The 26,820-nt window shown below is 40.0% G+C and overlaps 1 protein-coding gene across 9 annotated transcripts in view; it reads left to right on the top strand.

Moving 5' to 3' along the window:
• LOC140303899 (band 4.1-like protein 1) overlaps positions 1-26,820 on the top strand; it is a 92,911-nt gene that overhangs the window by 23,425 nt on the left and 42,666 nt on the right. For all 9 annotated transcript variants that reach the window (XM_072382872.1, XM_072382874.1, XM_072382871.1 and 6 more), the window contains exons 2-4: positions 20,571-20,706; positions 21,961-22,122; positions 26,307-26,411. In XM_072382872.1, the coding sequence (XP_072238973.1) occupies positions 20,668-20,706; positions 21,961-22,122; positions 26,307-26,411 (306 nt within the window). In that variant the 5' untranslated portion in view covers positions 20,571-20,667. The remainder of the gene's footprint in view (positions 1-20,570; positions 20,707-21,960; positions 22,123-26,306; positions 26,412-26,820) is intronic.

Below are 26,820 nucleotides of genomic sequence, written 5' to 3'. Positions count from 1 at the left end.
AGTTTTGTGTCTTTTATCATATATCACCGTATCTGATAGCATCCGTCCCTACTCCCCATAACTCTGCTGTCTGTTAGCCCCTGAGCGTGGAAGAGATTTGTTTGTTTTGTGGCTTGTTGGCCAAATTTGCATTTTATTACGTAGTGTGCTGGACATTGGCTGCCATATTTTCAGCACATCACCTTTTTTGCACTCCGTATTGCACTCTTCTGTTCTGAGCCTGACTGACATCTTCGAAAATGAAATTTGAACTCGTACAGCTCTTCTTAACGGATTAAAGTTGAGAGGCAATATTGCATTGAGTTTTCATGTGTATATATATATATATATATATATATATATATATATATATATATGTGTGTGTGTGTGTGTGTGTAGAAACCACATTTGTGTATCTTGATCTCATTTGAGGATAATAGTTCTTAGCGTGCGGATCAGACTGGTGATTGATTATATGAGCTCATTTAGAAAGAGATGACAGAATCAACAGATACCTGCTGTTTAATCATAATAGCAGCATTTTACTGGCACTTTGCCTTGGTCTGCTGCTAATTTATATACGAGTCATGCAGTTGAGACTCTCATTCTTCACTGTGGCAGACAGCGCCTGGAGAAATGTCTAGTAAAAAACATGGTTTCAGGGAAAAATGTCCACTTTGGTAATTTTATTTGCATTTCTCTTTGGCAGTCTCAGTAATTCACAGCAAATATGCAAAACATTATTTTCTCTGTATAGGAGTGTATGATTGTGTATGTTAGCAAGAGTGTGAATGTGTGCTGGCATTCTGTCCCTCCATGAACAAGGCTGACAGGACAGATAGCCGTTTACCTACAGTGCTGGGTCAGCACATTCAGCCTCTCTTATTTCAAAGTGGCAGCCCGCCAGCTATCCCACGAAAGGAGGGAGACAACCGAAAGGTATTTTTGTGTTGCTGTGCTGCTGTCTCTTCTTGCTGTCCGAGTTTTACTGTGTCCAGCCGACTCACACTCGGTTTTTGTTCACTGGCCTGCTGCTGCTGCTCTGGTAAAGTGGCTCATACAGATGAGGATTGTGCATTTAATACAAAATCACAGATACTTAGGCTTGAGCAGGAATCCCATGTGCTCCTCCAGGTGTCCCAGTTCACTGACTCTGCTTGTTCGACCCTTTTAACCCCCATGCTGTAAAAGTGTTGAATACAGGATGTGCAATCATGCAAACCTTAAAACAACACTCGACACCTAGAAATGCAATATTAATAACTACACATTAAGAGGGCTACCAGTTGGAGGCTCAATTTTTTATCAATTTTCTCAGTTTTTTCAAGTTCATTTTTGTGGAAAATATTCACAGTGAATTGAGCCTTTGGGTGAGTACTGATAATTCCAGAAATCCAATTTCCTGCATATCTTGTCCATAGCTGCTGACAATGCCTTGAAACCAAACCTGTTTTTTTCTCCCCAAAACTGAGTAAAGAGAGTTTGGCAGGTTGGCTTTGAAAAGAAGCATTTATTAGATACAGCTCTTAAATTCTAATTTCTAGTCGTATGTGAAATAAATCTGTTTTTTTTTCTTCCTAATCTGTTTGAAGGTCAGAACATTTTCTTCAGGTTACCCTTGTGTTGATTGACAGCAAAGTTGTACATTTTCTCATCAATGCTACTAAACATTCAGTGCCTTTTTTTCTTTTTCTTCCCTTTTTTCTTAAACACACACCACCTAATGTTAAGGTCATTCAGGAATATTGGCTTTTGGATCCAGTAAAATACTAATTCATCAGACTGATCCCTCAGTTAACCATTTAAACTCTGACCCTCTGGAAAAATGCTACGCAGTGTTTGAACTAAATACAAATATTGACATTTCATGTGATGGATTTACCTTATGTATGAATTTGACACGTTGACTTGACTTAAAAAGTAATAACAGTTTATTAAAGTTTCCCGAGCCAAACTGTGAAATTACAATCAGTAGAATGTAGTAGTACTAAAATGTTCTTACTGCAGGTCTTTAGGTGGAACTTTTTTCTTCTTTTTTTTTTTTTAACTTCTAATAGCCAAGTTTTTTTCCAAATGTGAATTAATGGCTTAAACATCCAATTATATTGTAGATGGTTTAGTTTGTCAAAATTCTGAAATTTGTAATGAATGCCAGAAATAGCATCTTCACAATGATTTAATCCAAACTATAACTCAAAATCCAACATTGTAATAATAAAGAATAGCAAACAATGTAGTATTGCCCTTATATGATATCAGCTTGTTCCAACCATAAGAACTCATTGTATTTTGCAAACTCTTTTTAGGACTCTTGTGCATAATCTAAAAACAAATAAGGAACTTACTGAGTATCAAACTAAATCTGTCAGATACTGTTCAGACAGTGCTATAGAAAGTACAGACATTTAAGGCATAGAAGCACTTGAATTCATGTACTAAATGGACTAAGTTACTATAGCTTCACATTTTGTGAGCAGAAGTTATATAAAAACAAATACATTCCATATTTTTTTGTTTTTATTTTGCTCATGCTGCCTTGTGGTGTGTCTAAAATGTAATAGGGATCATCCGGTTCCAAAATAACCACTGAATATGTCCAACCATTCTAGATTTTGTCTCAAGGTGGCTTCAAAGTTTTGGGAAATGCTTTAAGTAATAAAAAAAACAGGGGGAAGGGGACCGCTTCCTCTGCATTAGTTGAATTCCTCCAGCTAGCATTCTTTTGAGGTGTCACAAGGAGCCTCTTCATGGCCTGAGGACTGTACAAAAGTTTCCTTTAAATAGAGAAATGCATTATTCAAGAGGGTGCACTCTGGCATAAGAAGAGGAATCATAACCAGCAAAGAAAATGCTAAGATAGCTCCTAAAAAACAGAGAACATCAACACAAAATTGTAGGAAATCCTGCACATATGAGGGATTTTAACACCCACAAGTCAATCTTATGGAAGATAGCTGCCTCTGCCACGTAGTTTTCTCCAAAAAAATTTAAAGCGTTTGATAATCAAGATGGACTGATAAACCTTCCTCTCCCGCCTTCTCAGTTATGTCCCTTCCAGGTTCCAGCTCCGCCAATGTTTAGAACAGACTGATACATTTTATAACTGGCAGTTTTTGTTTTTTTTGTACTAAAGTTTCCAATTATAACCCAAGTTTAGGACGAGCATATTAAACTGGAGATTATTTGTAATGCCTTCTGCTATCGATCTGCGAAGGTCTCTGAGGTGACAAACAGTGCAGGGCAAGAGCGGGCTGAAAAACTGACTGACATGCAGCGATGTCAGCCCGACATTTAGGCTGAGTGCATGGTTTGTGGTGAGTTTGAGGCAGAGGACCCATATTCTCTAGCACCGACCTTCGGGTCAGCTTAAGAGAGTGGGACTTTTGGCTTCAGTTGGCATCAACATACAGACCTTGTGAGTTTCAGACACTCGGTAAAGCTGCAGCAGAGCTTTATATGTGTGCGTGTGGGAAGAATGACGGTCTTTTGTGTTATATATCTTCAACAGCTGAGAATTCGAATCTCTATCTTTGCTTTACAGTATGTAAACCTCACTTTTCACAGTTTTTCATTTTCTGGTTTGCCTTTTTCTGTGTTTGTGTTTGTTTCTACCAGCGTTTGATGATGTGTTAGTGTGAGACAGTCTTAAGTATTTAAAGCGAACTTGCAAGCAAGTTTTTAGGCCACTTCACAAATCCAAGACCAACATTCGCTTATCTTTTTGCTCAGCCTTTGATCTTCACCAGCACCTGTGAGCTACACCTGGCTGTTTAACATGTAAATGCTCCATTGGTATTTGAAGCAAACGGCTTACTCTGTCTGCTTTTTAGTACAGAAGGTGCTGAGCTGGTAGCGTACTGTGATATTTTAGTTCTTTTTAGCTTAAAAAGAATGAACAAAATGAGATATGTTTTGAGATGAACAGTGAAACAGGAAATTCTGAATATATATATATATATGTTGTTGTTTTTTTTGCATCATTATGAGCAAGCGGCAACCCCTTATAACAGCATTATCTTGTCAAAAGGTTCAATCATTCATTGTTTTTCATTCCACTGTAGGAAACATTTTGATTATACACTTCAAAAGATATCTTAACAGATGATGATTTAAATGGTCAATTTTGGGTCAAACAGTTTCACCTCCCTTAATGATAACTCAGACTGATTAGCTGTAGCAAATCAGCATGAACTCACTTCAATAGCTAACTAGGAAAAAATGAAGTTCCAGCTATTTACACCTCTCTATGTTAAAACTGTATAATTTGTTCTCAGCATAACACAGCTTTCCAGAGGAAGGAACACCCCTCTTTGTCATTTTGAAACATATAAACTTTTTTTTTTTGTTGTTATAAAAGATTATTAGCAAGCTTTTCTCTTGCTAACGTTTTAGCTCTCTGGTCTTACAGAAATATGTGAAACAAACACAAACCTCATTAACACAAGATTAGCCTAGACCGTGTTGGCATGTACTGTATTAAACTTATCACGACAGAAATAATTGTTATGGAAACGGACACATGAATTCTAAGACCATTGTGGACTCATTGTGAACTGTTCCTACATTGTCTTACATTTCCTGTGGTATTTACTTCTACTTTCTTTTCAGTTGTTATTTGGTTAAGTTGACTGGTGTGAGACTAGCTTGCATTGTAGTTAGCAAACTAGCAGCTTGTTTGTGGCTGTTAAGAGACATGTTGTAAATATTAAGTAGGTTCAAGTATAAATTTGAAGAAAAAAAAAGATAATATTTTCTAACTGTTAGATCTTTTTCTGTATTCCTATTGAATACAAGCTAGCTTCTTATGACTAGCTTACAACTAAGTGGATGTAGTGAAAATCTTTGGGAGGACTTGCTAATATCTTAGCTGAATTAATTTGATATTATTCTTGGCACGCCTAATCATGCTTCCTTAAAAAATGTTAGCAAATATTCAACAAAATGGCCAATTCATCAATATGTGTTGTGTGCTTTAAGGTTGGCACACGTGGTATGGCACATCAAAAAGGAGGATAGAGTTGCATGAAAATAAAAGGCTCCACATGCACACGTACACACACATACACACAGATTAATGCAGTACGTTTCCTGTGCTGCAGTGACTCTTCTAATGCTCTTAGTGGGAGGAAAGCAGAGACTAGATGACCATTCGTTTCTTTATACAAATGGTATAAAGTCTTTCTTGTGTACAGTAGCAACAAAGTTGTGTTAGTCCAAGTGTGTGGGACCACAATTTTTGTGTTTGTACGTGTTTGTTTCCCAAGTGAGGTGAGAATGGAGTTATTTTAGCTTTAGAAGCTGACTGAGATGTGTGTAAATACCTTTCCTGCTTTTGCATTTGTTTGTCTGTAGGAATGCATGCTCGTGGAGGCAGTGAGGATCTCTGCTGGGCATTCCAGCGTGGAGTTGATTCAGACTGTGGCGTAACTTCACATTACATAACTGTGTCAGCGCATGGATGGTTTCACCTCCTGGGGTTACACTTGGAATGTTATCGCACTCATGCGATTGCAGAGTTTGACACAACAGAACACAACTGCACATGAATAACAACACATGGCAGTGACAGAATCAAGCATGTCTGAAATAGGAAGAGATTATTTGGATAGAAGTTGGCTGCAGAAGCTTTGGCAGAAGTAGGTGCCAGGATTGTCTTGGTGGTGAAATTCACCAGAAGAATGCAGGACAGAGATTTGAGGGGGCTCTGAAACCACTAGCAAAGTTAATATTTCGTGGGCAATCTGCCCATTCTGTCTTTAAGCATCAGGCTGCAATGTTTGCCGTGTGAATATCGAACACTGCAGTTCATAAAAGTCAATAAAAGAAGACACTTCTCTCAAGGCTGTGCAGGGATACCTCTCTCACCCATATTTGCTGCAGCAATTTTTTGCCTGTGAATTATTTTGTTTTAATTAAAAAATGACCTCAGGTTTAAAGCAGGATAAAATAAAGCTGAAGCCAGCCTAACGTTAAGGTTAATTAAGTCCTCTATTGAATATGGTGTAGTGCTGTGATTCATTTGCAGGGTTGAAATTGATGCGTGAACCTTTAGATGTATTTCAGGTTGTCTGTTTGATCTTAATATTTTAGGAAAGGAAGCACATTTTCTCGCCAAAGCAATATGAAATCAAAATGTCAAAATAGTGTTTTTTGTAAGAGTTGGATTTAAAACATCATAAAAAATAAAAATAGAATTCACTCTTTCACCTGCATTGGTAGTATGGTTCCATCAAGATCTTTTCCCAGATTCCCTTTTATGGGTTTTTCACTGCTTAATAGTCCTTTATGTTGAAGAGTCCAGCTCTCTCACTATGTGAGGTGCTAAATTTTCCTACTTCAAGATCTGACAACTTAAGATGTTAATCTAAGATCAACTTTTCTGTGCTGAATCCTCTGTGAGACTGTTGCAGTGCAGCTGAATCTGCGCTGAGGTCAGTGTGGTCGTAAATCTGAGGCTGGTATGTGACAATCTTCCATCTATAAACTGCAGGAGCGTGTGTTTAACAGGAAGGAATGAAAACACTTCTTCACTGCCATAAGAACAGCAGTGTTGTGCCTCTTCCCATTCCTGGTGTCCTCAGTGTCACGCCCCTCTGGTGGGGCAGATATTTTACTTGGTCCTGATGAATACCATTTAAATGTGTCAGCTGAAAACTATAAATGGGTTGATTTGTGTGCAAGCAGAGTATGCTGCACATGGCTTTCACATTGCCAAAAGCCTCAAATTCTCAGTGCACTGGACTTGACACTTTTTGATCTGTTTTTCTTGAAGTAAGTGGTCATAATGATGTTCCATTGAGTATCTCATACTTCATTAGTCTTGATTTGGACCCTTATGACTAAAATGGAGAGTTTAGCATTTTCATTTTGATTAATCAGTAGAAGCCTGACTGCAACAGTATTGGATTTACTTTGAATTTAAGGAGACTGAAAGCAAAGGCAGCCTCTGTCTCTCTCTGTTGCTGCCGGGCTGCATATTCAGAAGAGAAAATAGTCAATCTCATCTTCAATTTGACATTTCACTCATGAGGCAAAAACAAGATGCAAGGGAGCATCTTTATGAGGTGTGAAACCTTATCTTGGCTGGCTTTTTATACAATACCCATTGTTTTGGACCTAAGGCGGCACCGACAAAAATCCCAAAACGCACAAGTCAGTCAGCCGTGAAACACAGCTGAACCTTGTCCACTGTTTCCTTGCAGCAGCAGAAGAGGAACTGAATGAAAATTTTGTTAATTGATTAATCCTTTAAGACAGGAACAAACTCTTCTGAGGGCTTCAGAAAAATGAGGATTTCCTGCTTCTCCTTCCCTTTGTCATTGTTTTCAACACTGATTTTGGAAATAATACGTGCTGCCTTAAAACAGGATTAGCAGCTAATAGCCTCTTAATGGAATAAACCCTACTGCCTCTTTTGAAATACATGTCTATACGATTCTGTTCTTAGGCTTCTCCTCAGAATGTTTTACGCATATAACAATAGTTATATTCCTAAATGTTAATCATTTACCATTTCTTTTAAAGAAAGAACTTTTTTTCTGAGGGCCGTATCCTTCATCAAAGTATCCACACTCAGTCACACTCTGTCGTCCTTTATCTTCAATATGTTTCTGTGACCTTGTGGGATAAATGTTCAGCCCCCGCAGGAAGATTGTGCCACAGATGCTGATCAGGGCTTCATGCTGCCCACAACTCACCCAGTGTGTTTTGTTTTAAAGACAAGCAGCAGAGGACACTTTGAAGAGGACAGATCGATGGCAGCTAAGAGTGTGCTGAGACAAATCTCCACAGAGAGCAAACAAACGCTGAGACTCTTTTTTTGTAAAGCACATCCTCTTCTGTGTTTCATTGCATCTGATGGATGGCAGAATTCAGTTGTATACCTTTTAGTCAAATAACCATATGGTGCATATAGCACTGTACACACTGTATAGCCATTTTCACACATGCAGTGGAGTCTGGTGGCATGTGCGAATGCCACTGCTTTCTTGGATAGACCTATTTCGCATATTTCAGGCATTTCTGAATGGAAATCTTTTGGGTATTTGACGTGATGGTTTTTGATGGAGTCTGTTGGAGCCAGAGGTTTTATTTTGAATTGAATTGAATAATACCCCATTTATCCCAAAAGAAGGATTATACTGTCGAAAGATAGATTATTGAGGAAAAATTAATTAAATAACTAGAAGCAGAAACACAAATCAATGGACAAGCTTTGGACAAAGTGGCATCTAGTAGAGAAAGAGGCTTAAATGTCCATAGATTGCCATGAATGCATTTGGGTGTTTGTAGCAGCTGAGCATGTAATGTCAACAGCTGAGCTGATGACAGAAACTCTCAGCCAACAGTTCAAGATCTTCTCAGCAGCATGTCCAGGATTATACCGTTTCTTGTTAAGCACTGCAATGCCTCCATTTTTACTCTTACTGCTCTGTTTGCAGTCTCTGTCTACTCATATAGTCTGTAAACTGGGTCCATAGGTAATATATTCAATATTCCCATTGTGTTGTCATCAGGCTTCATTCTCATTCTCTCTGAGAATAGTTGCTTTTAACTTGGGATTGGATTGAGAATTGGCTTTTAACTTCCTCATACTTTTAACTTCCTCCTCCTTTCTCTCCATTTTGCTCCTGCCCCGCACCCGTAATGTATCCTCTTCCACTCATCTGGATTTGGGGTCTTAATCCAGGTATTACTTGGGGTTTGGAAAGTTCAGTCAGCTCCCTCTACATGTAAAGAAGCTTCCCACTCCCACTTCATTATTACCGATGTTAAGAAGTATTGGAATTTTTAGTAGCACAGAAACCAAAGCCAGCATGGAAATGTTTTTTTTTAAATGAAAAAGGTTTTCTTAGAAAAAACATTATATAACTGGAGCTACTGCAACAGGCTGCCACAGGAGCTGCATCATTCAAGAACTCCAAAACTTTTGAACTCGCCTTTAGCAATCATCAGTAGTTTTGCACTTTTAAGGGGCTTCACTGTTGGATTCACTTGTCAGACCTGGAGGCCATGTCCACTTTTATGGGCATTTTTTGGGCAATACTCATTGCAGAACATGTTACAGCATAAACTATATGAAATAAGTTGTTAGCTTGATCATGAGACCCTTAAGGAATAAGGAAGAAAAGGATAAACAAAAGTATACAAGAATGACATGATAACCGCAACATTTGGTAGAGAGGACCGACAGCTGAGCAGCTGGAGGGTGGAGGTGCTGATATGGCTGATGCTTCAGTGCAAGTCTTATCTTTAGAGCCAGGACCTGTTTTCACAGTTCATTAAACATCATGTTGAAGTTTCATTTTAATGAACACAAACCTCAACTCTCAGCCCCCCTGTTTGTTTGCGATGATTAAATATTCTGATTGTGTTGTAACCGTGTTGCAGTTGCTAAGTCATTTAGTTTTAATTGGTGGTGTTGAGTTAACTGAGTCAGTGTAGCTCCTCAGTCTGTGCCTGAGAATCTAGTCAAATCTGAGATACAACTGGTCCATCTGTTGATTTCAGTCCAATACCTTTTTCCCAACAGCTGCAATTGTGTCATTGTGTCATTGTACTTGTTTCTGAGAGGATGCCGACATTCAGTACCGGCTGATAGCATCACCTTATAAATTCAAGCTTAACATAAGTACTAAACATGCTGTTGCTAGTTGCAGGACCTGACGTGATGATTCCTTAAAGCTAGTCTCACATAATGATTGCATGTTATTGTGAAGGCTTCATCTCTTATTAAAGAACGTTGCTGCTGTGTTGCACATCCAGAGCTCTATGTAGCTTTATCTTTGAACTGTAATGGAGCTGTTAGCTGATTACCGCTAACTGCTTATTATTCTGGGCCTGTTAGATGGCAGAGGATGGGGGGGTGGGGTGGGGATAGAATTGAGCTGCCTCAAACAGACCTCCCTCTGGATCTTCATGTTAAGTCAAAAGTCTAAGGCCTGGTTATGAAGTAAACCTCCCAGATCAGACGTTAATCAGACCAGTGGCCATGATCCCTCCTTTCAGAGAGCTGCTCTCCTGTGGAGTGCTGTGCTGGCCATCTTCAGTACCATATGGTGTAGCCTTGTGCCACCTTCTTTCCTGGGCACTGGGGACCGAGCTTCAAATGGGCCATGACGGAGGCACTGGGTGATGCTACAGGCTCTGTAACAACAGGGTTTAGTGTGAAATCATTTCTTACTCGTGGCTCAATTGGGTAATTTGCTACAGAGGCCCCGCACACATTGTGTCCTCTCCCCTCTCTCCTGTCTGTCCTCTCCTCACACTGTCAAAGCACTGCGGCATTTTGCACGCAAGTGGAAGAGCCTTGGAAAGCCATGCCACGGCTTTTCTCCGCATCCTGGCGTGGGAAATGTGAAACAGCTCGTAGCCAAAATATTTTCAAATGAGCGCTTCTCTCCTTGGATTATGGAAAAGCTTATTTCAGGGTCTGTGTGTGTGGAAACAGCGAGGAGGAACGTAGGCAGGCAAACAAACACAAACACGCTGTGTCCGGCCGCTGCCTCATTGTGTGCTGATGGTCTGCACCTGCAGCATGCCAACCTCACTGGTGCAAAGGCACACAGTCGCCCGGCCCCCCTCTCACTTAAAGGAGTCCATTAGCCAACGGAGGCTGAGTGCTGCTCTTGCTAGCAAGGCAGCAGCAGGATGTGGGATGTGTTCAGCTGCCAGAGAGTGCTGCCACTGGGGGCTAGCAGGAGGCCCATCTGTGCCAAAATAGAATACGTCCAACAGCCTCTTAAGTTTCTGAATTGTTCCCATCTGACCACACTGCAGTGTTGTTCTGATAATTTATTTTCTGTAAAAATCTGCTGCCATGAACGCTTAAGGAAATTATGTATAGAAATTTCCCAGAGGTTAATATTGCAGCTTTTATCTTTCTATTTAATCCAACAAAGGTGAGATAATTTGCTTGCTTTCTATGCAATGATTGCTTTTCCTCAGAAAGGTCATAAAACATAAAATGAATTCAGCCTCAGTAAACTGGTATTTAATCATCGGCAGTGTGGAGTAAAGTCTAGGAAGTTTCCAGTGATTCCAAATTTAATGGCATTAATGCTCCTTACTCATGGGATTCCCAACAATACATCCTGTGTAATGTCAGCTGATCCATGTTGATCCCTGAAGATAAATACAGTAAAAGAGCGTGACTACTACTCAAGGCAACCTGTGAGGAGATGAGTCCTGCTGTGAGAGCTCCCTGACACCTACAGTTTCCTCTTGATTTATGGCCTTCTCCATGGCTTCTAAGGGTGAAAGGAAATTGGAAAATCCACCTTCGAGGTGCTATGTGTATAAATGGCAGCCTGGTTTGTTGTGTCCTTCCTACAGTAGATAACTGAGGGGTGTGTTGTTCTCTCTGGATTAGTTCCCACAGAGGACTGTTCTCTCTGATGAACTCTGTTTCAAGGGCATGCTCTTGCAAAATGCTGTAGAGCCATTAGCATAACACTACACATATCAGGGTTGACACAAGGTTTCATTATCACTTTTGTGTGTGTGTGGTTGTGTGTGTGTGGGTGTGTGTGTGTACGTGGTGTGTGTGGGGGCAACACTCAAATCTTCCCTAAATAAAAGTTAGATTTTTGACCTGAGCAGTAGAGGCATAGATTGATCTTGACACATGAAATATGCATGACTAAAGCCTCAGAGAAGATGAAAGCGAGCACTTTTTTCCCTAGAAGCTGCCCATGCTGAAGTGCACTCCTTGTCACTGGTAATTGACAAAAATAGGACTCTCATTTTCAGCAAAGTGTATTTTAAAGAAACCCTGTCTTCAGATCAGTTTTCTTCTAAAGAAAAGTAAACTAATCTGAGGCTTGCGCCAGCCGAGCTAACACTGGGAAACAAAGAAGGGATTGTGTTGGTGCTTACAACAGGATCATGAGGCAAGACTTGCAACTTTCTGGTGGGATGGGATGGATTTCACAACAGACTCCACTATTTATCTTACTGTTAACATGTCCTCTGTAGAAGGAACTGTTGTGTCTAATTTGTTACCAATGACTGAGTTAAAAATACATAATTCTAATCGGTGGATTATACCTACAGTTTTCCCAAATTTGAATAAGAACAGATAGAGGTGAGACAAATGCCTTTAGTTGTTTTTGGACAAATCCTGCATGTCATGTTCTAGACTTAATTTGTTAAAAGATAGTTATTGAAACAAATCTCCACTAATCATTAGCTTTTTCGAGCTTCTTCAAGATGGCTTTGTGACTCTGTTTTAGCACCTTTAAGCTCACTGTTTCGGTTCAACCTCACCAGCTCTAAAACGTTTTCATATCCAGCTAAAGCAAGGAGATAGCTTCAGAAAAAACAGTTAGGATAAACTTAACAAACTTCACTGCATCAAAATGCAGGCAGACAAAGACATAAAGCCATTTTCTTATATGCAATGCAGCACTCACATTTTCAAGACATATTCTGGAGGGCTGCACGTGAGAATGCAAATCTCCATAGCAACCCTCTGTCCTTGTGGAGTTTACAAAATAAGGAGTCCATAAAATGATAGAGTGCGATTACAGCAGTTAATTTATCTGAGCATTAACAGTGAGTGGGTGTGTATGCTAATGTCGTGCTATCTGCACATTCTCCAGAAACTCTTTGTCACTCGTGTAGGGAAGCAAGGTGGTTCAGTTAGCGTGTGAAGTACCAGATGTTTTTTTTGCTTGAGTTGACAGAGAATAAATAAGAAAGATAATATTTGACTTGAATTTGAATTAATGGCTACACAACAGCTTCAAATGAATGCTTATATACCACATGTTTGCTGGATGTGGGAACCATCAGCTACCAAATGCTTTGCACATTCGAACCAAATGGTTTTAGTGCTTCTCTGAGGATTATGTGGACTGGGGCTGCAGACAGCTGCTGGGTGGTAAACGAGTCAAAATGAAGTTACTCTGCTGTAGCACACAGGCTTGATAAAAAGAGCTTCAGAGTCAGTGAATCCTTCTGGTCAGGTTTTTTGAGGCTAACATCAAGAACAGTTGTTCACATGTACAACATTTCACCAGTGTTTGCAAGGATGTCTTTTTCTAGAAATAGTGGGTACCTTGTGTTGCTTTTGTGTATTCAACCAGGCATCGTACATTAGTTGTCTGGACCAGTCATCATCCAGTTACATCACAGATGGTTTCCCGCATTGTTTGGAAAGTTTCTACTTTGAAGGATTAGGTATAAACAGACCTGACAGTATGAAAGGACATATTTTATTAGCAGTTTGGCATCCTGCTTCCTAGCTGCCAAAAATCCATTCATAGAGGTTTGCTGTTCGGACAAAATGAGTGCAAGATCCCAGATTAAAATGCCTGCTTGGATTCTACTTTTTTTTTTGCAATCAAATTTTTATTTTCATTTTCATTAAGTCCAAAAGAAATATTTCAGGGAATGCAATATTGTTCGGATGGATTCTCAAAGAAAGCCAGTTGGCCCAAGACATAAGAACGTGTCATGGGAAAGAAAACAGTGGATTCTACATTTTGAAAATAAATCAAGTCTGACATTTATCAGATGAGTCCAACATGTGAAACTGTGAGGGCATCAAGGTGCATCTCTGAAAGTGAGTGAAACGTTTGCTTATGTTAAGCAGATGCTCGTGCAGTTGATTTTCACTCTACTTCCATAAGAATGAGGTTCCGTAAGCAGTGCACAGCAGCGCAGGTGAGACAAGAAAGACTGCAGGCTTGTCGAAATGCTGATAAAAAAATGCCATGCGACAAATGTGCCTTTTGTGCATGAGAACTAAAAGAAAAATAATTGTAATAAGAAGTAGTGCAGGAAATTAAATCAAAAGGAAAATGAGCGTGTTGTGAGAGAGCATGGGTGTGGGTGAGGGAAAGGACAAATGAGGATGCATGTGCTGTGCTGAAGCAAAACCTCAAGCAGTTTGGGTCATCCTGTTTGAAATTGTTTGGAGATATGGATTTATGACTTGAACTGAGGTGCAGATGTGCTCATCTTTAACTGAAACGAGAACAAACAACTTTTTGTTGGAAATGTGGTGTGTTGTAGGTCACAGGGATATTTTGACCAGTATTTATTCATAAACATCGCTTCATCAAGCAGCCTGCTGACAGTCACTTATTACCAGCCATGCTTATCTTTGCAATCACATTGACTTCAACCCTGCAGCAATAAACAGTGGAAATGCTGGCAAATACAGTTTCATCATGAAAACAACACTATTCAAACTGCACAAACCGGCTTGTTGTGTTTAGGCAGCAGCACTTCATCAACAGCCAAAAACAGCTGTAATTGTGGCCTGAGCTACAGGAAATAATTTTGACGCTCAGAGATTACAGTGTTGCACAATCTGGTTTGGGAAGTGCGACCACTGTGACAGTCTCTCATTAAGTGGAACACAGTGGAGGCTTCTTGCCGAGACAATTACACCCTTGCCGTTGAGAATGTGGCAGCACTTTTTGGAAGGAACTGATAAAACTGGAGCAACACATGCTCACGTTACTTTTACGACTCCAAATGAGTTCACGTGCTATTCATACTGAATTTATCTGACCAGATAAAGGTGGGGAAAACTGCACTGTTCATTATCTGTGGGAAATATCTACGGATTCTTTTCTGTGTAGTGAAAAGGGTTTTAGCTCTCATCATTAAGTGATGCTTAGTCAGACACAAAGTTAATGTTGGGAGGAAACGAAAATGATTTTAACACTTGTTTTGGAAGGGATTTTGACAACAAAAGACAAAAGGCATGGCTCAGTCATAGTTGTGGCTTTGAGAATTTAGCACAGCTTTGACAGTGCACTGACAGGCCAACAAGCTTCGTCTTGCCACCATGTTTCTCCCTGCCCCCGAGGTTCATGATGATGCCTCTTCAACCTCACGCGCGTTCCCACACCCATGTCCTCATTTTCCTGCTCGAAACTCTTGTTTGCATTACTGGGAAAACTGCTGCAATGTTGCTCTGCTGCCTTTGTTTGTTTACCACAGCATCATCTGTGTGAGTGGGGGACGACAGAAAAGGTGTGAGGAATAAAATCTTTGCATTTGTTGTCCTTGTGGTGGGTGGCGTCTGGCATCTGGAGAGGCGTCTGTCCCTGTGCGTGTGCCCGGAGTTTCCATACAACATGGGAACGGTCTGCTTCCATTAGATACACTCTACCTAAACACTGCTATTTATAGTTTGTTACTGGTCTTGACTGTAATATCTGCAACTTAATCAGACAATATTAAGCTGATATCTCGATGTTGATGTTTGGTCTGCTGAGACGAGGACATGCATGCATGCAACAGGTGCATTATGCTGAGTAAAGGTGGCCCTTTTTGCATGTAAGGGCCATACATACTGCATACTTGCAGGTGCTCTGCTATCTTTTCCAGGCCTTATATTCTGATGGAGGATGACCCTGGAAACTGAGAGCATTAACAGAGCACTTCAGCTACAAGAGGTGCATTGCTCTCTTAAGAAAAGAACACCATGATATTGGAAAAACACACTTCATCTCTGTAAACACGGTGCTTTGTAGAAAAAAAAAGCTCTGGGTAATGCCTGAGTTGCTCTCATCGGTGTTACCATCAGTGTCAGTGTCAGTGACAGCTCGTGTGTTTATGTGGGATGTCGGTGAATGAGAGGTGTCCTTGAGCCTCCTATCCTTTTCTCTGAGTGAACTCTCACTGACAGGCTTTGGATATGTTGGGTTGCGACATGCCAGACAGAAGCTCTGCTGCCTTCCAGCAAGAAGCGACATAGTTGTTGACAACATGATGGGATACTGCCCAGTATGGTAGCAGATGTCCAGTGACCTTACAGTGTTGTCAGAGATGTGAGGCTGATATCACTGTAGAAACCAGGCTGAGGCCTTTATTGACTCGTCAAGTTTTTCTCAAATCTTTTTTTAAATTTTCTTTTAATGATACTTGATGTTAGTGTCTCAATAAAAAATCTGGAACGGTGCCCATAAAGACTACATGATGCATTTGTAATACCTGCCATGCCTTGCCTTAATTATACAGTGAAAAAAACGTGACTTTTGCAGTTGATTTCAGAGAAATACTGCAGTGTGTGCCAGGATAATTGATAAATGAAGCTAGCTTGGCTGAACACATTCTAGTGGAGGAATTACAGACATCTTTGGCCAACACTGAGTTTTGAAATGATAGGAACATACAGAGTGCAGTTTTTATCCAGTTTTTTTCTGAGGAAATACTGTAGTTGTGAATTGAGTTGCATGTTTTTCCTGCCAAATTTAATTTCCCCTGACTTAACTCTCGTTACTCTGACGTAACTCTCGCGCCACCGTGAGGCCGACATTTGTTTCATGTGAAATATTTTCAAAACCAGTGGATAGAAGGGCTTGAGATTTGGAACAGAGGTTATGAAATAATAAACCAAGATAGCGAAAAAGCTCAACATTATAGCTAGTGTTAGCATGCGAATATTAGCATTTAGCTTAAAGCACAGTATTGTCAGTTTCGTCACTAAATTTTTAGAAAAGTTTTGGCCTCTGATGCAGTTTGGCAGAAAGCCAGTGAGATACATTAATTGATGCTGTGGCACAATCTAAACGCTTTGTTCATAGGAACAAGTGATCGATTACTCACATTGACAAAGAATCTGAAACAGGACACAATGTATGAAAGGTGGATGGTAGATCTGATGGTAGAGCCACAATGCTTCTAGGGAGTTTTGGCTATTTTTCATTGACTCTTGGTTTTTATGTCAGAGACCTTTCCTGTCTCATGAAAAAAAGCACAGCACCATTTGATTCAGTTGTTGGTGTTTTAGACGTGATGTGAGGTGATTTAACATGGAAAATTACGTCTGTGTCTGAAATCATTTTCTGTTTATGATATAAAGCTATTACTGCTTGGCATTTTATTTTAGTGCTTTACTTTCATATATTAATCTATCCACGATACTGCTTTGTCACGAGTTACTTCATATATTATAAATTGTTTTCATCATCCAACAGAAATACTGTTTTGTGTTTACCGCTCACTGTGTTTATCACATTATGTACAGTCTGCAAATTATTCCATTATTTGGAAACTGTATTTTCCAGTGCAGTGCTCTTTATGTGTACTTTATTACGTGGCATACTCAGTGCATGATAATGGACAAAATCATGGAGCTGTGGATTGCACAATGAGATTAGGGTTGTGTGCTTGCCAGATAGTGACACTGTCAGTGTTCAGATGACGGCAGGTTGTGAGTGTGAGCCGATACTGAGGGGAGGCTAACTGCAGCGGCCTGTATCTGAATCTCTGTCTCGATCTCGCCAACTGTCCTTGTTTTCAGCTCTGCTGCCGCTAACCAAAGGGATGGCTGTGTGACATTTCCTTTGAGTTGAGATGCCACATGAGCTTACATCCTCCCTCTTGTCACTTCTTATCTTTTCCATTTATCCTTGCCCCCCCCCATCTTTCAGACCACCTCATCTTTTTCCCTCTCATCTTCTCTCCTTGTTCGGTCGGTCCTTCTGTTTCTCTGGCTCTCTGAGAGAGGGAGAGAGGGAGAGAGGGAGAGAGGGAGATGGACGGGTGGGAGAGAAAGAGAACTCGATGCTGTTACCATGGCAACTGCATCCCGGAGCTGAGCCAGTTCTCTTCCACATACATGCAGGCTCTCTCTCTTATTCTCCCTGCTCTTGCCTGGCTGAGATTAAAGCTTACCTCTGATGAGAATGAAGAGACAGAGAAAGAGGCAGAAGAAACAAAGGAAAAGACTGCGCTAGTTAGGGGAGAGTAGCTTCCATAACCCTCCGAGGAAGCAACATGCTGTTTTCTCTGATGAATTATTATTACTGAGATGGAAGATATCAAAGGCAGACCCTGTCACTGAACTGCACGCAGTGTACAACAAAGGAAACATGCACTGCATTTTCCTCTTTAAGATTCTTTCTTCTCCTCTGCAGAGGTCTGTGTCAGGTGGCTGATAGGGGCAATTGTGGGTAATGGTCTGCTACAGGAAATTAATGTATTTTCAGGACTCCACCGCCTCACTCTATGACATCAATCTGTGCTAATTTGCCAATTAATCTGATTTCATGAGAAGATGTCTCAATAAGGGACACCCATTCACTACAGTCTAACTCTATGTTATGTGATTTATATTCTTTATCATGTGTGCCTGTGGGTATGTTTGTGTGTGAACACGACCTAGAGGTTTTTTTTTTTTTTGCTTGTTTGTTTTCGGCCTTTGACCACTTCAAAGCAATAGTGTGTATTGATTCACTTGTCGCTATAAAATGTGTCATGGTTGGCTGTGTGCTCGTTAAAGTGTTCCGAAAAGAAGTGAAAAGTGTCTACAGCGGGGAAACAGAAATGTTGAGACTGGAGCTCTTTACAGCTAATTTGTTGCTAAGAGCACAACTGACACACTCACATGGCTGTAGGAGAATTCAGCGTGTCCTGAAGCCCAGATGGAGGTAAATGTGGATGTTAGCTTCTGTTTCTACTGGACAAATGCAACTGTAAGATACACACATAGGAAATAACAATTCCACCATTGGTGAATCACAGAGGAAAGCACATGCAATCAGAGAAAGGCATTTTGGTGCTGATTCTGAGCTTCCTTCTCTTTCAGAACACACTATCTTTCCTCTCCAATCAGCAAGTTATACTGGCCAGTCATATCCACAGTTCAAACAGTGACAGAGAATAGATTTAGCAACATAGCCGAGTGCCCAGCTGGATTAGACAGCAAGCGGGAAATGAGTCCCTGAGCGAACATACCAATCTACGCTTTACTTTTGTCCCCACGGATGGAATTTCATTTCTGTCAAATTCCTGTGATTCTATGTAATGGGACGGTTAACACTGCAGGGGAGGTGGGGGAGAAGGAGGAGGTGTTCACGCTCCTTTAGTCGTGAGCAGTATGTCAAGACCTTCTCGTGCTGGGAGGGAGGGGGGTTGTCTCACCTCTGAACCAGCATTCACCAGTTGTGTTATTGCCGTGGTCATCAGTTGAGATCTCCCACAATCCCATGGTGCATTATGCTGATGGGATTTGCTACTTGTGTAGCAGAAAACCACCCAGGTCAGGTTGTGGCTTGATAATGCACAAGGTCCTGGAGTCTTTAGGGACTGCTGTAACACACAGGCATTTTTCCTGTATGCCACATTGAGCATATGTTCACAAAAAGGTTAAAAAATGTCATGTTCCAGGGTCATAAGCATCTTCTTTCACTTTGGGAAATCTGCTTTGTAGTTATAAAATGAATCCACAACAGATCATGAAAAACATACTGTATATACAACTATAATTTATCTGTATTAAGCTGTCACAGGAGCACAGAAAGAGACACGTGTCGATGACAATGTTTGCTTGGTTTCAAAACTCACACGTGAAAATAGTACTTAAAGAAACACAGTTTTGTTCAATCAGCTCTTAAGTTTAACTCTGTAGCTCAACCCTTTTGTCCAAATATGCTAATTTCTGGCTCCTAAAATGCCAACGCCACGTGACTTGAGTGACTTGATGGAAGGTTTGACCATTCAGTTATATGAAGTTTATGTTTGCAGCAGGCTTTAATAAAGCTAATTTCTTCTTAACCCTATGTTTATGTCATCTCAGGTAAAGCAGTTATCAGGGTTTTCAGAAAGTGTGGGAAGCCACATCAGTGTGAGTTAAAGGCATGCACTATATATGGCTAATATTACTTGATACATTTCTTTCAGCTTGATGGTTTCCAGGGTTTAAGATGTTTGAGGTGTTTAAAGTGACCGTAGCTATATAATTACAGCAGACTCTTAGCCGACTTGTGCATAATAAGCAGAATTTATGGAGTTGAGTCTCCAAAAAAACACAAAATAGAGTTTTGTCCACATCTCCAAAACATAGGAGTGTCACAATCCCTGGTATCTCCACAGAAGCTTTGTTTTGACGTGTCTATGGTGCACACCTCTCTAAACTGACAAAACTGGCTTCTTTCTACTTTCACTCGTGCCTAATAGTCTATCCACCGACACCTTAAAACTGCATCTGAAGACAAGATCCAACTTATTTCCAGGAAAATAGATACCTGAACACAAAATAACACGGACAACACATTTTAAATCCTTCATAACTCAAAATGCCTGCTCTGTAGAATATGCCTTTGTTACATTGCTTTATTTTCACAACATATGTTCTTCATTTTGGAGATTCGTCCCACTTGGCATTATACACTGAAGCATTAACATGCATCTGCTTAGATGTGTGATATCAGTTTTATTTAACTTCTTTGTGAGAAAAGGAATGCTCCATGAGTGCTGACTGTAGGCACTCATTATGCCTGTATCGGAGCTTGCCTTGATTAAATTAATGATTATTAACTGGCTCAGAGAGATTTTAAAATTACAGCAAATGTCCTTGATGGCAAGGTAAACTCTGTCTGTAGAAATGGTTTAGTATCAAGAGAGTGAAGCTTTCAGAAATTGTGTTGCATTTGGGATTCCCGTACTTGTGCCAGTATAGTTTGGCATGAAAGCATTTCTGTTTGGCTTTTTTCCTGACTATTTTACCTCAAATTGCTCCTCTGACTCAGAGAGAAAGCATGAAAGCATTCCTTTTGACAGGGCAGTTTGTGTGGCTCTACCAGCTGACATATTCATTTATCTGCTATACTTCTACCTCTTCTCAGGTTGGTTACCTCGCTGAAACAACAGAGGCAGGCCCAGAGGCCGAGGCAATAACAGCAAGCAAGGAGTCCTCCCTTACAGCAGGGGGCAGCAGCAGACATGCAGGACTCTGCCTCTGACAGCAAGATGGCCAAACAGGTTAGCCTGGAGCTAATTTTGTTGGTACATAACTGTTGAAGCCACAGTCTTCCAAGTACTTGTGTTAACCAGAAATGCAAATTGAACTTTTATTCAGTAAATATTGTATTTTAAGCAATTTCAGGCAACATTTCACTCGAGATGCACATGATTTTGTCTACAGTAGTGAAAGGGCAATTAAATGGTCGAGGAGCGAGACTTGTTGTATGACTTAGAAAATACAATGACAAACTTTTATGAATACAATATATTGCATTTCTGCTTGTAGATTGCCCGAAATGTTACATACTAAAGCTTTAACCTAAAAGTTCTGTTTTTCAAGAGCATCATACACCAAGATGGGTGCTGCACGTTTTAACTACCTCATATACATACTATATTGTAATGTCCTCACAAAAATAGCCATGTAGACATTGATTCCAATTAATTTGAATTCATAATAAAAAGTTTCATTGAAGGTAAAACATGCAGGGAATTAAGCTAAGTCCGGGTAGGTAGGAAACTAGACTTTTGTATGGCAAGCCATTTTAACATTTAAAAGCCAAGTTTGACTATCCAGAATTAACATTGTAGATATCAACAACCTCTTTATGACTAGTCGTAATTACATTTTGAATAGTTGGATTTTTCATTCAAGATATTGACTAGTTGAAACGAAATATATGTGCCAAGGCACAACTGAATTACAGATATCCACAACTACATTCTTGCTTGGACAAATGACGTCACTTTTTCCATTCATGTGTATGGGATTTGTCATTACAGATGTCTACAATTCAGTCATTTTAACTAGTAAAAACTTAATTTAAGATATCTGAAAAGTGACATGTAGATATCTTTAATTGATGTTAATTAAAGATATCTTGAACTGGAATTAATACTAGTCGTAATTCAGTTACACATAGCCGTAATTCACATATCCACAACTGAATTTTAGATACCAGTACTGACAAACCCCATACACATGAATGACAAAAGTGACATTCGTCCTAGCAAGAATGTAGTTGTAGATGTCTGAAATGTTCTTTTTGACTTGTCGAAACTGAATTACAGATATCTGCAACACATATCCAGTCTGGCATTTAAATGTTAAAATGGCTCGCCATACTTCTGCATCGCTCAGCTCGGTCGTCTCGTCACTTACAGGTCTGTTTGTGACAGTAGTGAAAGTCTTTTAACAGTTTAAAACATTCACTCTACGATCAGAAGTAACAGATTAATCTATATGTGTCTCAACTGTTTTTATGTGTAAAGGAGCAGAACTCCAGACATCTGGACAAAGACACAGATGACATGTCTGAGAAGACTTCCCCGAACAAGAACCTCAAATCCCCCCAGAAAGGCTCCAAACGGATTAAAAAGTCCCCCTTCAAAGTGACCCTGCTGGATTCCTCCATGTTTGAAGGAGAAATTGAGGTATGCACGATGAAAAACAATTAGCATTTACACACTTAATGGAATTAGGCTTTGTTGATATTTTCCTTTTGTGCAGTTGTGTGATGTATAGTGCTTCACAGAGCAGAGAGAAAGGTTAAAGAGTATGAAAGGGAGTGCCTTGCTGATAACTCACCAGGTTGGCGAAGGCAAAAAAAACTGTTTCATGTTTATGTAATTCACAGTATCGGTACATTGTGCAAGTCTTTATCTCACACAAGACACCAGTTGTCATTATTTCGGCTCTGTGTAACAGGATTTTTCACACTTGCCGGAAAAGAAACCGAGGGCACACATAAGAGACACCTTCTGGACCTTTAGATAAATCCACAGTAGCCAGTTACATTTTTTAAAAATTATTTTTCATTTACTCAAAGCGCTACACAACCCCGGCTCGACCGCTTTATCTTTTTTCTTCTGAAACATCTTTGCTGGATTGTAGCGGAAAGAATTTATATCCAATTACTCGACTGTGGAGATGACGATGCGGCATTCTATCAAGCTACTCCTGTATAGGATCAGTCCTTCATTCCACACAGAATCTTTGTTGACAAGTGCAAATTCAAGACATGAGAAGTCTGTTAGGGCCCACTGCCTCTGTGGATGAGCCAAGAGTGGCCTGTGTCATGCTGCAATACTTGCAAGTATGGGAGCTGTCTCAACTTTAAATGTTGATTACACTGTATATACAGCACAGTGGGAAAGTTATACTTTATGTATAGTCAAGAAAACGGGAAATGGGTGCAGTGATGTATTGACATTTGCAAACATAAACAAAGATATAGTCGATAAGGCAAAAACAGAGTTTGTACAATTCTAACCAGCTTGAAAGTCAATATATGTTATGAGCACCTTTATTCTTCAGCACAGCCTGAACCCTCGTAGACAAGCTTTCTTGTCATTTCCTTAAGTAGTCTTCAGGCTCCTTGAAGGACACCCCAAAGCTCTTTTGTTCTTTTGTCCTCCACTTGTTTTGTTTCTTCAGATTTTCAGGACACACTGTGCACCAGGCTGAAATTTGCCATGTTTAGAGGCAATATCTCTTTGAGAATCAACATGTTGGTAGAAAGGTGATTTGGTCTTTGATGTCTGTCAAACTGTGTTATCTGTGCAACTAAGGAAATGGGAAGAAATGATCTGCCTTTGCGACAGGCTGCCACTAACAAAGTGCCTGACGACAACATTTAGAATTGATTCTTTGCTAAGTTGTCTGTTCTGTGTCGACACAACACTGGTCCATCCCTTGAGTTAGGTGTCGTTTTTTATGCTTCTGTAATTCATAGGTCAGTGTTGAGTGATGTACAAGAACTGGACTGAAAATTCGTGAAATTAGTGTAGCAAAATAAAAATAAAAACTTTGAAAGACGTTCAGAAAGGCTGGAAAACTATTGCTCAAGACCACCTTAAGATATTGCAAGAAAGTCTGGCTTCTTGGAAGCGAAATCCAAAAGAATGACAAGACTTTGCACAATACTGTACAGTATTTTGGACATTAAAGTTCCTTTGGAAACTGATCCATAAGGCAATTTAGTGTATTATAATCTGTAAATGAAAACAAGACTCAAATCATGTTTCCCACACTATGGTATTAAGAAGTGTTTCTTTAGTGTCAGTGCAGATTTCATATTGAATTTAACTATTAAAATCTTAAAAAGAAGTGCTACAGCTTGGTTCCCTAATAAAAGCCTCTTGCAAAGACCACTACAGGCTGCTGAGAAAGCCACAGTTATTACATGATTGCAATCCATGTGCAGCCAAGGAGAAAATAGAAGAGCAATGTTATTATAGTATGGGCCCACCCCCAGGATACTTTTGCACAAGTGCATGAAACTTTGTGTGTGTGTTGTGAGTGTGAGGTAAGACCATCAGGAATGCTCCACGTGCACCAACATCTCTTTCAGCACTGTGAAAACATTCTGAAATACATTTGCCCCCCTCCACTCCACATCAGAAGCTCGTGTCGGGGTTATGAAATCTTTTGTGTCTGAAACGCTCCTCCTGATTATTCACCCACCCTCGCAATATTGACAGTGAAGGCCGGTGAGAGATGCACAAAGCGCCTTCTTTTGAGCACTCCATGTTTTTTTTAATTCCGTTTAGTGACAGCCTCAGACCTCAGTGGTCATGGGCGGGTTTGCTCCTGCTTCCTGCCTGTAAATGCAGGGGCGGAACCTAATGTTTGTCACATCTGAAACTCCCCTCATGCTTCCAGGGGCTGTAATAACAGTGTTGTAAGGAGGCGGGTGCCACTTTGACTTTTTTCCATGGAGGAGGTGCCATATTTGTGGGTTAATTAAGTCTCTTGTCAGGAATGCATTGTTGGGCTGATTTTTGGTTCTCGGTCAGAGTAGGAGGCACCACTCCCGCCCCATGCACGGTCAAGCCTGGCTGAGCTTTTGTGCTGCAAAGGGCTATTTTAGGTAGAACTGAGTGCTACAGGCTGTGTTTCTATCCTGCCAAGATTCTGTTGTCCATTCTGGCAGCAGCACTGAGATCATTACTTTACAAATCAGTGTTTTATTGCTTCAGTGCAAAGGGCAAACAATGTGTATCACCTCAGTCAGGGCTTATTAAGACTCCAAATGCTGATTTGTTTATTTAACTCTCCTCTGCGGCCTCTGACACATTACAACATGAATGATGTTGCATTTGAAGTCTCACTGACTTATATGATGAGAACTTCTAAATGTTCCCCAAGTGCTGCTCCTCCATCCTTTAACACAAGAACAAAAAGTAAAAACACTTTTTCTAGCCCTGCCCTCGAGATGTTAAGAAACAAGACAGCAGAGGAATAATACTGCATCTGTTTCCCAGGCAACTGCTCACTGCATCTCACTGTCACAGCACAAAGTAGGAACAAGTGGAGAAAAACCATGTGCAAGAGTATAAAACTGTGTGCGTGTGTGGTTAAATGTTAGCTTTAAGTGTTAACACAGTATTCTTTGTTCTGCAGCATACAAGTGCATAAACATATTATGTTGCTATAATGTTTCATGCATTGTGTACAGATTCTAGTCAGCTCAGTTTTGATCTTACAGTTTACAAGCCGGGTGGCTGACCACTGAGCCAATATGCCAGTTTGCATGGTGTCATTGTAAACACACGCAGTGTTGACTGACCAACCAAATATTCACTTTTATAAAGGATGCATTCCAGTAACATTGTTGATCATCTGACTTTTCTACTAGCTTCACCCTGAGGTTTAAATTTTGGATATCCAGAAGTAGATAGGTAGCACACACAAAAAACTTGGATAGATAGATAGATAGATAGATAGATAGATAGATAGATAGATAGATAGCTCAATAATATTAATTAATATTAAATAATCATATCAATTTAAGCAATTTATTTAATCCACCACAAGCTAATGTTTCAGCCTATTAGCCTTTATCAGAGTATAAAAGAGAGTGGAGGTTATTTAGTTTTTACACAGGTATTGGAAGATAATTGGCTTAAAATGTCACATGATATATAACTTATCTCTGAATGTCAGCTCTGTTGAATTTGAAAAATGCAGCCCCTTTGGTGAGATGGATTAGGACAAAAAACAAGTTATTCAAGTTCTTCTCTGATTTTTGTGATGCTCCACTTTTTCCATAAAATCATCTACAGATGCTAACTTTAATCTACTCTTACTTTGTATGGTACAAGCTATCTGATGTTAGCATACAGATGCTCTGCTAATAAAATGAAACCATGATGAAAGAGTGGATGGGAGGCTATACTCGGATATCTGTAAATCCGTGCCTTTGATGTCATGAATGGAATGTGACGGACACAAAATGTCTAAATAAATCCTACTGTCTGAACAGACAGATTCATGATCTAAATCTATTATTTCTTATCTATTCTTTTCTTTTGAGCCTCAGCAATTAGACAAAAAGAAAAAGCAAAACATCACATTTTTGGAAAATTCTACCTGAACGTAAATAAAAAAGTCTCTGAAATGCTCACCTTGAACCCTAACCCCAAGGGGCAGCGAGCAAAACTAAGAAAAAAACAACTCAGAGCATGAAACCTAAAAAAAAAGAAAATAAGTCTATTTTTGCTTAATATGTGTTGATATAGCTCTCTTTTATATGATATTTCTGAAATATAGCAGAGAATATTTCCTCTGCTTTCTCTCGACCTTTCTTCTATTTTATGTATGTTTGTCTTTGCAGAAACACTCCAAAGGACAGACCCTGATGGACATGGTGTGCGAGCACCTCAACCTTCTGGAGAAGGACTACTACGGCCTGACCTTTGCCGACACAGAGAGCCAGAAGGTCAGGGAATTATGTATCAAAATAACAAACGAGGCATTTTAGTGCATAAACATGTTGCTTGCTGAGCAATCTGTATTCCTCTCACTTTTGGGTTGGCTAGCTCTCTGGGGTGCACCATCCATCCTTCAAAAAGATGAATGAGAAATTTCCATGCTCAGTCTGGGTCTGCACAAAAGGCATTTGAATTAATTACGCAGTTAGAGAAAAGTTGAAGAAATGCCTCAGTTACCCTTTGCAATATGCAGACATGAAATTTAGTTATGAAAATATTTCTGAGAAGAAGAGCTGCTCTGCTGGTGGAAGGACTTTAATGGGGTGAGTTAAATCTCTGTGGACTGAAGCAAAGAGCCACAGTGAACGGGGAGCTACGGTAATGAGAAAAGTTAAGTCAAAATGACTGTAGTGACTT

This window comes from Leuresthes tenuis, unplaced genomic scaffold, assembly GCF_036924035.1.
Source record: "Leuresthes tenuis unplaced genomic scaffold, fLeuTen1.0.hap1 SCAF_3, whole genome shotgun sequence".
NCBI classification, from domain to species: Eukaryota; Metazoa; Chordata; class Actinopteri; order Atheriniformes; family Atherinopsidae; genus Leuresthes; species Leuresthes tenuis.
This window is presented reverse-complemented; position numbering and strand designations above follow the sequence as displayed.